Here is a 12,791-nt window from a genome sequence, read left to right on the forward strand (position 1 = left end):
TGACCAGCAGCCTTGATTGTCCTGTTACAGTAACTGTTGCTGTGTGGATGAGCTGTTGTCAGCCATTTTAGGGTTTCTCTCTGTGTGTCCCACCCCCAGCCCAAACTGCACAGTCCAGCCCCGCCCCCGCAGCGGTGAGGACAGCCACGCCCATACAGGGTCCCGCCAGTTCCCCTGCCCCCCAGGTGAGCGCCCCTCCCCCGAAACCACACGGGTCTCTACGCTAACATGTTTTCTTATTATTATAGTTCTAATATTATAGGTGTGAGGGTATTGCATTGCATTACAGTTATTTCGCTTTTATCAAAGCACTAGGGCCAAACACTTGCACTGATCTGATTATGGCTAAACGAGGGCTTGAATCAACAAGCTTCCAGCTCCCAGTGAAGCACCATGAGGCTATAGGCTGCATCTATATATATTATATAAAATAGCTAGCTTGTGTTTACCAAGGCAGAATCACCATCTCTTGTGGGAACTGACTGATGTGTGGATTGAACTCACATGCACGCATCATTAATGGGAGATTTGTGGTCGAGGCGAAGTTGCACGACGTTTGTTCCTTTCTTAAAGACCACTGAATCACTGCTTTGACTGTAAGGTCAGCAGGTTGCATTGTAATGTTGGGTTGCCGTGTGTGACACCGTCTCCAGGCGGCGCTGTCAATCAAAGCTCTGGAGAAGCACCTGCGGAAGGACGCTGATCCCATCATGGCCGGCATCCTGGAGGAAGTGAGTGTGTCCATCCATCTCTCCGTCTGTCCGTCTGTATCTCTGTCTGTCTCTCCCTCCCTCCGTCTGTCTGTCTGTCTCTCCAGATACGCACCGCAGTTATGCTCTGTCCTTCCACTGTGGTTGGCAGGGGGTTTTGTGGGGGCTTTTGTGGGTTTTGGTGAGTGGTTGCAGGTACTCAGTAGACGGCATCTTAAAGCAGGTGTTCTGCCTCTGCTTTCCGACCCAGATCGCCCACTTCCAGAAGGAGCTGGACGACCTGAAGGCGCGCAGTGACAAGGCCGACTTCCGGGTGGGGACTGGCGAGGAGATGCAGGGCCTTCGCAAGGAATCTGACGACCTGCACGTCTTCGCCCTGGAGATCAAGGAGACCACGGAGGTAACAGTTAATGGATGGAGTGAGAGAAGTGAATGCATGTCTGCTGAAGAAAAATGCCTTGGTTGACAAGTGTGTGTGTGTGTGTGTGTGTGTGTGTTCGTTCCAGTCTCTCCACGGAGATATCAGCTCTTTGAAGACCACCCTTCTGGAGGGCTTTGCGGGTGCTGAAGATGCCAAATCGCAGAGTGAGCTGAACAGAGATCGGGAGTACCTGCAGCTGCTCTATAAGAAGCCCCTGGACCCCCGCAGTGAGGACCAGCTCAAGGTGAGGCCCTGTGTGACCCCGAACCACCGCTTCATCAGTTTTTCACTGTTCCGCGGTGCAGCCGTTTCACTGTCCCACAGTGCAGCCTTTAGCTTAGCATCATGCCTGTCCCTCAGTGCAGCCTATAGCTTAGCATCATGCCTGTCCCTCAGTGCAGCCTTTAGCTTGGCATGATGCCTGTCCCTCAGTGCAGCCTTTAGCTTAGCATGATGCCTGTCCCTCAGTGCAGCCTTTAGCTTAGCATGATGCCTGTCCCTCAGTGCAGCCTTTAGCTTAGCCACTTCACTGTCCCACAGTACAGGGCTACTGTTAGCTTAGCATCATGCCTGTCCCACAGTGCAGCTGTTAGCTTAGCCACTTCACTGTCCCACAGTGCAGCTGTTAGCTTAGCTGTTTCACTGTCCCACAGTGCAGCCATTAGCTAAGCCGCTTCACTGTCCCACAGCACAGCCGTTAGCTTAGCCGCTTCACTGTCCCACAGCACAGCCGTTAGCTTAGCATCATCTCTGTCCCACAGTACAGCGCTACTGTTAGCTGTTAGCTACACAATTCACTGGGTTGAAGCAAAAGACAATGTTGGAACCCCAGGCCAGATTTTAGGCTGTGGAGGCCAATGTGAAGAAGTTGTTTAATGGTTAAACTGGTGACCAGAAGGCATTGGTCTGTTGTAAGACATACACTGCAAAGAAATTGCTGGCTAGGAATTGTGAAATTGTGCTCCTCTTTTTAGAATGACGAGTCTCCAGAAACTATTGTGTAAAATACCTTTGCGGGAGCAGCTGCATCCCTGTAACTGCTGGCCTCGTGGGGTTTTATCTCGGAACTGCAGAACTGATTAACTTGGCTTTGCGTTTCTCGGGAGCAGGAGATCCGCCGGCTCTACCAGTACGTGAAGTTCGCGGTGGAGGACGTTAATGACGTGCTGGACGTGGAGTGGGAGAAACATCTGGAGAAGAAGAAGAAGCAGAGGTGAGAGACGGGCCCTGGCCTGAGATACATGAAGTGGGTTGAAGGGAGTTTAGTGAAGGGCATTGAAATAAATGGAGAGTTGACCAGGTATGAATGGTTAAATTAACTATATTCAGTTGAAAGAAGTGTGTTGAATGGATTGAATGGATTGAATTGCCCTTTTGGTGCTGTTCAGGGCAACAAAAACACTGAGCTGAGAGTTGAATGAAGTGTACTGAGAGGAGAATGGAGTGCATTGAGAGTTGAATGTAATGAGAGTTGAATGGAGTGCATTGAGAGCTGAATGTACTGAGGGTTGAATGGAGTGCATTGAGAGTTGAATGTACTGAGGGTTGAATGGAGTGCATTGAGAGCTGACTGTACTGAGAGCTGACTGTACTGAGAGTTGAATATACTGAGGGTTGAATGGAGTGCATTGAGAGCTGTGTGTACTGAGGGTTGAATGGAGTGCATTGAGAGCTGAATGTACTGAGGGTTGAATGGAGTGCATTGAGAGCTGACTGTACTGAGGGTTGAATGGAGTGCATTGAGAGCTGACTGTACTGAGGGTTGAATGGAGTGCATTGAGAGCTGACTGTACTGAGGGTTGAATGGAGTGCATTGAGAGCTGACTGTACTGAGGGTTGAATGGAGTGCATTGAGAGCTGAATGTACTGAGGGTTGAATAGAGTGCATTGAGAGCTGACTGTACTGAGGGTTGAATGGAGTGCATTGAGAGCTGACTGTACTGAGGGTTGAATGGAGTGCATTGAGAGCTGTACTGAGGGTGTTCCTGCTCTCCTCTCTCCCTCAGGCACCTGATAGTGCCCGAGCGCGAGGCCCTGTTCACGACCCTGTCCAATCACCTGGACATCATCCACCAGCAGGAGCACAAGCTGGAGGTGCTGGTGAAGGCGCTGGGGTCCCTCCGGTTGTACGGGGCCACCTCCTCCTGGGCCACACCCCGCCGCCCGTCACCCACGCCCGTGCAGCAGGGGTACGAGACCGCAGCCGAGCTGATCTCAGTTTTGGGATACCACAGTACTAATCTAGGACAGACTGTCAGGTTTGGGATACCACAGTACTAATCTAGGACAGACTGTCAGGTTTGGGATACCACAGTACTAATCTAGGACAGAGTGTCAGGTTTGGGATGCTGCAGTACTAATGTAGGACAGAGTGTCAGGTTTGGGATGCTGCAGTACTAATCTAGGACAGTGTGTCAGGTTTGGGATACCACAGTACTAATCTAGGACAGAGTGTCAGGTTTGGGATGCTGCAGTACTAATGTAGGACAGAGTGTCAGGTTTGGGATGCTGCAGTACTAATATAGGACAGAGTGTCAGGTTTGGGATGCTGCAGTACTAATGTAGGACAGAGTGTCAGGTTTGGGATGCTGCAGTACTAATGTAGGACATAGTGTAAGGTTTGGGATACCACAGCACTAATCTAGGTCAGAGTGTCAGGTTTGGGATGCTGCAGTACTAATCTAGGACAGACTGTCATGTTTGGGATGCTGCAGTACTAATGTAGGACAGAGTCAGGTTTGGGATGCTGCAGTACTAATGTAGGACAGAGTGTCAGGTTTGGGATGCTGCAGTACTAATCTAGGACAGAGTGTCAGGTTTGGGATGCTGCAGTACTAATATAGGACATAGTGTAAGGTTTGGGATACCACAGCACTAATCTAGGTCAGAGTGTCAGGTTTGGGATGCTGCAGTACTAATCTAGGACAGACTGTCATGTTTGGGATGCTGCAGTACTAATATAGGACATAGTGTAAGGTTTGGGATACCACAGCACTAATCTAGGTCAGAGTGTCAGGTTTGGGATGCTGCAGTACTAATCTAGGACAGACTGTCATGTTTGGGATGCTGCAGTACTAATGTAGGACAGAGTCAGGTTTGGGATACTGCAGTACTAATGTAGGACAGAGTCAGGTTTGGGATACTGCAGTACTAATGTAGGACAGAGTCAGGTTTGGGATACTGCAGTACTAATGTAGGACAGAGTCAGGTTTGGGATACTGCAGTACTAATGTAGGACAGAGTCAGGTTTGGGATACTGCAGTACTAATGTAGGACAGTGTCAGCTTTGGGATGCTGCAGTACTAATCTAGGACAGAGTGTCCGGTTTGGGATGCTGCAGTACTAATATAGGACAGAGTGTCAGGTTGGGATGCTGCAGTACTAATGTAGGACAGAGTCAGGTTTGGGATGCCACAGCACTAATCTAGGTCAGAGTGTCAGGTGTGGGATACTGCAGTACTAATGTAGGACAGTGTCAGCTTTGGGATGCTGCAGTACTAATCTAGGACAGAGTGTCAGGTTTGGGATGCTGCAGTACTAATATAGGACAGAGTGTCAGGTTTGGGATGCTGCAATACCAATATAGGACATAGTGTAAGGTTTGGGATGCCACAGCACTAATCTAGGTCAGAGTGTCAGGTGTGGGATGCTGCAGTACTAATCTAGGACAGAGTGTCAGGTTTGGGATGCTGCAGTGCTAATATAGGACAGAGTGTCAGGTTTGGGATGCTGCAGTACTAATATAGGACATAGTGTAAGGTTTGGGATACCACAGCACTAATCTAGGTCAGAGTGTCAGGTTTGGGATGCTGCAGTACTAATATAGGACAGAGTCAGGTTTGGGATACTGCAGTACTAATGTAGGACAGAGTCAGGTTTGGGATACTGCAGTACTAATGTAGGACAGTGTCAGCTTTGGGATGCTGCAGTACTAATCTAGGACAGAGTGTCAGGTTTGGGATGCTGCAGTACTAATGTATAGACTGATAGATGTGTTATTACTGTAGTCCTGATGTTGGGCTCTCTCTCTCTCTGTGGCAGTTTGGACAGTGAATTGGAGACGCTGAGAGACGCCCTCCTGAAAGCCAGCCTTGAGGCCACGATCCAGATCCCCGCTAAATCTCCAGGTAATGGTGAGGCCCCTGGAGTGTGCGTGAGAGTGTGAGAGTGTGAGAGTGTGAGAGTGTGAGAGTGTGAGAGTGTGAGAGTGTGAGAGTGTGAGAGTGTGAGAGTGTGAGAGTGTGAGAGTGTGAGTCTGTGTGTGTGTGCATGTGTTCAGACAGCTGTGGCCTACATGGAGAGACTGGAACACGCACGCAGCACACATGCGCCAGCTTGGAGGCACGTGCATAGACACACCCACAGCTGAAGAATTGGCAGTATTGTTTATGCGTCAGTTCCCTCTCCAGTGTTGCCGGGACACGTTCAGTGTTCGCATTTCAGCTGCTCAGTTCACTCCTGCGTCTAGATCTGCTGTGTGACCATGTCTGAAACATCTCGCTTTCAGCCAAGATGTCTCCCAGCAAGCAGGCTCAGCTGAGGAACTTCCTGTCCAAGAGACAGACCCCTCCTGTCCGCTCTACCGCTCCAGGTACCTCTCCCCCCCTAACCCCCCCCTAACCCCCCCCGCCCGCTTTCCTGCCCCCTGTCACACCCCCTCCTCCGCCTCCCCCCACAGCCCCCCCCCGCTGCACCCACTGTCCTGACCGTACCCACTGCTTCTGTTCTTCATTTGCTCCTGCTGTCCGTTTCCATAGTTACTTGGAAAATAATATTGTATTGTTATAATATTTGTATTATTTTAATGTCCCATTTGTACAGGTGTGACTTGAAGCAAAGAAATTGGGGCAATCATCTCATACTTCATTGTTAAAATTCCATTGTTAAGGATTGTGGCAGCACTAGAAATGGTCCTATAAATTACATGTGTGGTACATAAAAAAATATAATGAAATAAATCATGGGAAAAGCATACTTAATTTTGTTCAAAACAGTGCAAGTTTACGATCAGTTTTAGATTTTTGGAGCCCGTAGTGAGCGTGTTTCATAGCATAACATAGCATAACATAGCATAGCATAGCATGACATGACATAATATAGCATAGCATAGCATAGCATGACATAATGTAGCATAGCATAACATACCATAACATAACCGTGTGATTGACGCGGCTGGTTCCCCCCCCTAGCGAACCTCTCCCGCTCGGCCTTTCTGTCGCCAAAGTACTACGAGGACCTGGACGACGTGAGCTCCGCCTCCTCGCTGTCTCCGCCCCTGGACCCCGAGGCCCCGCCCCTGGTGGAGGAGGAGGAGCCGGCCCCGCTCCCCACCCCCGCGTTGCCACGGCACCCCGCCGTGGTGCGCACCCCCTCCGTCCAGCCCGCCGGGTTCGGGCCCCCGTCCTCCCTCTTCAGCAAGGTCGGCTCGGCCCTGGGCCCCGCCCTCACCTCCGGTACGCTAGGGGGCGCTGTGGCCCCCGCACTTAACCGTCTGCTGTACATCGCACTGGGCTGACACGAGCCCATACAGATATGCAGGGAGGACCGTAAGTATTTGGACTGTAGTGCAATTTTATGTTCGTTTGGCTCTGTCCTCCAGCACGTTAGATTTTAAATGAAATTATGAATATGAGGTTAAAGTGCAAAGCCTTAAGTTAAGATGTGTCAGTCTGCGCTTTAACCTCATATTCATTATTTCATTTCAAATCTGTTACAGAGCCAAGAGAACTTAAAGTTGCACCACTGTCCCAATACTTATGGACAGATTCCTGTGGGAGCTGCTCAATGGCACATGAAGCCAGTTCATGGAGGCTGCCATGTTTGACTACGGGGCTTTTTGGCACCAGAGCTTGTGCACTGGGTACCTACATGGGAAAAGATGAATAAGAATAGAAAGTTTAAAAAATATGTGTGTAATTTGTTCAGTATGAAGACATTTTTTAATTTAAAAGTACTGTTCAAAGTAGTGTAATTTTGGCCGGGTAAATTCATAGTTTTGAATGGACTTCAATGGGGAAATTTGCTTCTTGGCAGCAATAAGTCTTGATAGTCTTCAACACCTCTGATAACGACTGGAGTTTGCAGGCTTCATGGAGAATGTCAATCCCTGAACCCCCTGCAATGAACCACACAGAGGCAGTTTGGGGATGTGTATCCCTTTTAAATAACTTGTTCCTCCATTTTGTGTTGCCACTGGCAAATTTCCGCACAACTGGAGTCTGTTAGACCGTCATGGGAGACTTACGGCAACCCACATATTTTTTATAATAACCAGATGATCAGGAGGTTCTGGTTGGTCATAGGGGGTTACCCCTGTTCTTACTCCTTAATCAATGTTCATGAGCCCCATCGCAGAGTGTTTTTGCTTCAGTTATAGAGAGACAGAACTTTTAACTTTTATGTTTTAGAACTTGATTTCAGTTAAGAGTAGTTATCGTTTCATTAGATTCTTCAGTTGTGCATATGTGTGATTAGAAGATAAAGTATAGCTTCTAATCGTATTAGAGTTACATTCTGTTGATAGTATTAGAGTATAAACTGGCCTTTTGGGGGTTAATGGCGATGACCATCTGGTTATTCTCTGTAACTGCCACATGAGGTCACTCAGAGATTCATAAGCCAAAGCGCATTCCTCAGTGTGGCAGAATGCTGTTATTGCTTTGGATCTGTGGGTGACTGATGATCCATGACAGTGGCAGTGGAACTCACACACTACACACTACACACTACACACTATGTATGTGTGCTCTCATTTGGCGTACGTAAAGCTGCTTTAGTATAAGAGCAAAGAGATGGATTGTCGAACGGCGCCACTTTAAACACAGTGCGAGTTGATGATGGCAGCTAGTTTATGTGACTACTTGTAAGGAAAACAAAAAATAAAATACACTGTACACATAGATTTTTAACTACGTTCCACGAAGCAAGGTTAAAGGTAGTACTTGCGTTTAAATTGTTCAATTCATTCCTGCTTTGGTTTAAACACGCCCTCCTGGTTGCTTGGGTCGTGACCTAGCGCAATGCACTGTGGGATACCCGTGCCACAATCGTGTCCAGTGTTCACACACTATGGTTTCGTACTAATTCTGCGCTGACGTCCTTTATAGTGAGATGGTATGCGATTTGGGACGCAGACTGAGGTGCCGTGTCTGTCTGTGCGGTTTTTAACCCTGCAGTTCTCGGCGGTAAGATCAGCGTTTCCGGAGCGGACAGCACTGCGTTCGCCACGAAGACGGTGAAGCACGGAGCCCCGCCCTCCGAGCGCGCCCCGCCCATCTCCGTGCCCGCGCAACAGGCCGCCGCCAACGCCGCCCTCCGCCGGCAGATGGCCAATCAGAAGCCAGGTAGGCCGTTAACTGACATGGCTCAGGCAGTAAGAGCAGTCATCTGGCAGTCGGAGGGTTGCCGGTTCGATCCCCCGCCCGGGCTGCGTCGAAGTGTCCCTGAGCAAGACACCTAACCCCCAAATGCTCCTGACGAGCTTGTCGGCGCCTTGCATGACAGCCAATCGCCGTTGGTGTGTGAGTGTGTGTATGAATGGGTGAATGAGAAGCATCAATTGTACAGCGCTTTGGATAAAGGCGCTATATAAATGGCAACCATTAACCACCGCAGCTGTGAAAGCGTCACTTTTTCAGAAAGACACACGCCATTAAAAATCGTCAACCTCATCGGCCTGTTCTCACGGTCCTGTCTCAGGTCTTCACAGTAATGAAGAGGGCTTTTCTGAAAATGTAGAAGTGACTTTTTTTTTAAATGAAAAACTTCTGAACATTAAGATACAATATCGTTACTGCGCTGAAACGTAATTTAAGTAATTCATCATAATTTGTGGCCAATCTCCCTGGAAAGGAACTTTCATAATTCATGTTCTCCATTTAAATAATTCAGTGCTGTCATGACAGTTTGCGGTGTCATTACTTCTCCTTATTTTAGCCCACCAAAAAGGACAAATAAACGCGTTTGGCGATAAAAGATATACTTTCCCGCAGGTCTTAACAGTTATGTATATAAAATAAATGAGTGGCAATGAACTGTCTCGGCCCTACTGCCACTAAGAGAAGACCTGCAGGCTCTTCCACACAGCGGCCACTGTGTCGGGGAAAGAACGTCGAGCTGAATTTACAATTAAAGTTGCTGCTCGTGTTTCGTTAGTTTCTGCTTCCCCGCCTTGATTTTGCACAAAAGCAGAATTTCAGCTCCACTGGAGCTCTGCTGTCCTCACAAACAGCCGGCTTACTGAACACAAATGATAAAAAATAAAAAAATAAAATAAAAAGTGCTTCAGTTTAGCAGAATTTCTTCTCCAGAAGTCTGACCCCTCCCTGTTTTATGCAGATTAGATTAAAGGTGGCTCGTGATATGCAAATAAATTCATTGCATATGCGATTTGTCTCTTCCCCCTCCAGAACTAGGTGTACATTATTTCAGAGCAATTAAAAAGTCATTAAAACTGCAAAATTGTCGTTGGCTAAATACATTTTGTAAGTCTCGGACTTCAGCGGGTAGAAGTTCCTGCACTTTGACCTCTGACCTTTGCACTTGCGTGTGCGTCGTAAATCGGTTTGCCGAACAGCAGTCAGGTGAAGCTTGTGTTCTGGATCCTTATTGGCTTTTGGATACGAGCGCTGCTAAATGCTAAATAAAGTAACGACGTTACAGCAACGGACACATTTGGCCCATGGGTAAGGTAGGTTGACGTGGTTCTTCTACAGGATATGTGATAAGTCCCCAGAGGCTAGTGGTCGTCATCAGAGAGAGACTAAATGCTGATAAGATCCCTCTCTTATAGTACTGTGCCCACTGTGTAGGGCAGTGCTTTGGGTTGCTGCAGCTCGTAAGGTTGTCGGTTGTGAATCACCGCTGTTGTGTACCGTTGAGCATGGGGCCTGAATGAACCGGTTGAACTGGTTCAGTAAGATACCCAGATGTGAAAATGAATTGTATGTAAGAGAATGTAACCTCGACAAGTTGGTCTGGGTGTGCTAAATGGCGAAATGTCATGTAAAATACTCACTGCTGAATTTGGAGAGTGCAAGCTGTTCAGCTACAGTGTTCCTTTGGTGAGGGAGGTTTGGTCTCCCAGTGGCATCTGACGAGGCCAATTGGGGAATAAAATGGGGGAGGGGGGTTGACTTTCACACATTTTGGTACCCCCTTAAGCTGGGTTCAGCAACTTCTGGTCCGTGAGGGCCAAGAACGGCTGGTATTCCACCCTCCCTTTGCCTGGGAGTCGGGTGTGAGGATAGTCAGTAGCACTAATTTCCTGGAGGGACGGTTTTGGATTCGAGGGCCAGAATTGATGTTCCCTGCCCTAAAGGAACCTGTCTTTTTCATCCTGAGCTGTGTGTGTGAAATGTTGCGCTGCAGCCACCAGGGGGAGCCAGTGAATTTCCAAAACAGTGAAGCCTGAAATGGCTGTGCTTCATGGCTATGGGAGGTGTGCATTCCTGCCCACATTCCCACTGTCTTTATTCCATACTTTGTACAGTATTACCCCCAAACACCACACACTTTCAGCAGAACTGCAGGCTTCTTTAATCAAAGTGGTGATGGAGAATGTGCTGAAACGGTACTTCTGTGTGGGTTATGACACACTTTGTATCAGCCGGAGGAGGTAAATGCACCCTTCTACAGTCATGAACTTCTGACCCCCAGAGAAAGCCAATAAGACACGTTGTGGTCGTACACCTGTCTGCTGCGAAATCTCGTATGTGGGATTCCGGGCCTTTCTGTGTGGAGTTTGCATGTTCTCCCCATGTCTGCGTGGGCTTTCCTCCCACAGTTCAAAGACATGCAGGTTAGGTTCATTGGAGAGTCTAAATTGCCCCCCTTGATCTTGACCAAAGCCCTGGCCTCAGAACTGGAGCTGGTCCCCGGTGCTGCTCTGTGGCTGCTCACTGGTCCAGAGTAGTTAGGATGGCTCAGGCGGTAAGAGCAGTCGTCTGGCGGTCGGAGGGTTGCCAGTTCGATCCGTGTCCCTGAGCAAGGCACGGATGAGCTGGTTTGTGCCTTGCATGGCAGCAATGCATGTGTGAATGGGTAAATGAGAAGCATCAATTGTACAGCGTCAATTTCGATAAAGGCGCTATATCAACGTAGACTATTTACCATTTATATGCAAATGCACATGTGTGTGATGTAAATGAAGATGTGTGATGTAAACGCAGGTCTGTGTGATGTCACAGGGCTTTTTGTGACGTGCCTCTCTCTCTCTCTCTCTCTCTCCTCTGCGCCCCGTTCCTGGTCCAGCGGTCAGCGCGTCTTTGACCGAGTCCACGCTGAAGACCGTGCCCCAGGTGGTGAACGTGCAGGAGCTGAAGGAGCGAGGCTCCCCCATCCCCGTCGTCGCGGCGATCAGGTGAGCGCGTCCTCCGTTACCGCGGCGATGAGGGCCAGCCCGTCTGGGTTGCCGGTCGCTGTTCTCACGTCGCTGTGCTCATGGCGGTTTCGTACGGGACATTAAATATCTTAAATTCCTCCATATTCCATCATTACTCCTGCTAAAGAGTCTGTGTGCATTGAGCAAAACGGACATATTTATGATTTATGTTGAAATATTTGTTTTCTTGCAGTAAATAAATTATAGTAAAATAGAAGGAAGACGCACACCCTGTGATTAACGAGGCGCTAACTGTCGAAGAATAAATATGCAGGGGAGAAAAATAAACGATTGCGCACTATCTGTGCTATAATTAGTTTTTATTGTATCAAGGAAACCAGTGTTTCCACTATGTATGCCTCAAGAACCCTTACGAAGCCATACATCACCGAAACGTTGGTTTGTTTGATTCAATAACGAGTCATTGGAGCATAGAGAGTGAGTAAATTAGGAATGGTCATTGGTTGAGGGGGGAACCTGTGGTAATTTCTTTTGGTTTCCTGTGCTTTAATAGACCCTAAATAAAGAAAAGCTAAAGCATCAACCTTTCTCGTATATTCCTGGTCTGCTCGCCCTGTGTAGTCCCTGAAGTTAAAAGCAGGTCATGCCCCAATAGTTCATTCCAGCTTTTTGTTTTTCTAAATAAAATCACTTGCGTAAATCCACTCTTGCGTAAAAGACTCCACCAATAGCACGCGAGGGAAATTCGGAGAAAGCCCAGCGAAATGCAGCCGGTGTGTGCATGAACGCTCGACACCGCCCCCTTGCTGTCCACGCCGGGCTCCCATTCGCTGACCGCTCCTGTACAAACGGGGGTTGCCGTGGCGTCCGGCCTGGCCGGAACCAATTCAGCCAATGGCGTTAGAGGGAGGCGGGGCCTGTGTTCCTGGACTGGGCTCAGAGCCAATCGTAATCCCGGGGCTCCAGACGGCACTGACAGCTCTCCACAGAAAAGAGCGGATCCGTTAGGGCGGCGGAATCCCTTTAATCTCATTTAATACTGAACTCATCTGGAGCATAATGCATTCTCTGACCTCATTATGACAAATGCATCCCTACAGAATAATACATCTGTGTGCGGGAGCTAAATTAAATTGGGCTTTATCGGACAACTATGCGATTTTTAAATCCTTTTTGTTCTCGAAAATATCATCGTCTGTCGAAGGAAACTATCTGCCACTGCCTCTATCAGCTGGTTCAATCTCAGCAGAAGATAATTGCTTTGCTCGAAACCACGAAACACTGTTGTTTATTCATTATTTGCTTTTGTTTTCAGGAT

General features: G+C 48.3%; 1 protein-coding gene across 3 annotated transcripts in view; it reads left to right on the forward strand.

Moving 5' to 3' along the window:
- The window catches only part of nup214 (nucleoporin 214), a 73,393-nt gene that overhangs the window by 14,384 nt on the left and 46,218 nt on the right, over positions 1–12,791 (forward strand). For all 3 annotated transcript variants that reach the window (XM_061263054.1, XM_061263052.1, XM_061263053.1), the window contains exons 14-24: positions 100–185; positions 654–731; positions 961–1,110; positions 1,217–1,375; positions 2,241–2,344; positions 3,138–3,320; positions 5,173–5,258; positions 5,639–5,722; positions 6,321–6,584; positions 8,307–8,474; positions 11,383–11,491. In XM_061263054.1, the coding sequence (XP_061119038.1) occupies positions 100–185; positions 654–731; positions 961–1,110; positions 1,217–1,375; positions 2,241–2,344; positions 3,138–3,320; positions 5,173–5,258; positions 5,639–5,722; positions 6,321–6,584; positions 8,307–8,474; positions 11,383–11,491 (1,471 nt within the window). The remainder of the gene's footprint in view (positions 1–99; positions 186–653; positions 732–960; positions 1,111–1,216; positions 1,376–2,240; positions 2,345–3,137; positions 3,321–5,172; positions 5,259–5,638; positions 5,723–6,320; positions 6,585–8,306; positions 8,475–11,382; positions 11,492–12,791) is intronic.

The sequence above is a fragment of the Conger conger genome, chromosome 12 (assembly GCF_963514075.1).
Source record: "Conger conger chromosome 12, fConCon1.1, whole genome shotgun sequence".
NCBI classification, from domain to species: domain Eukaryota; kingdom Metazoa; phylum Chordata; class Actinopteri; order Anguilliformes; family Congridae; genus Conger; species Conger conger.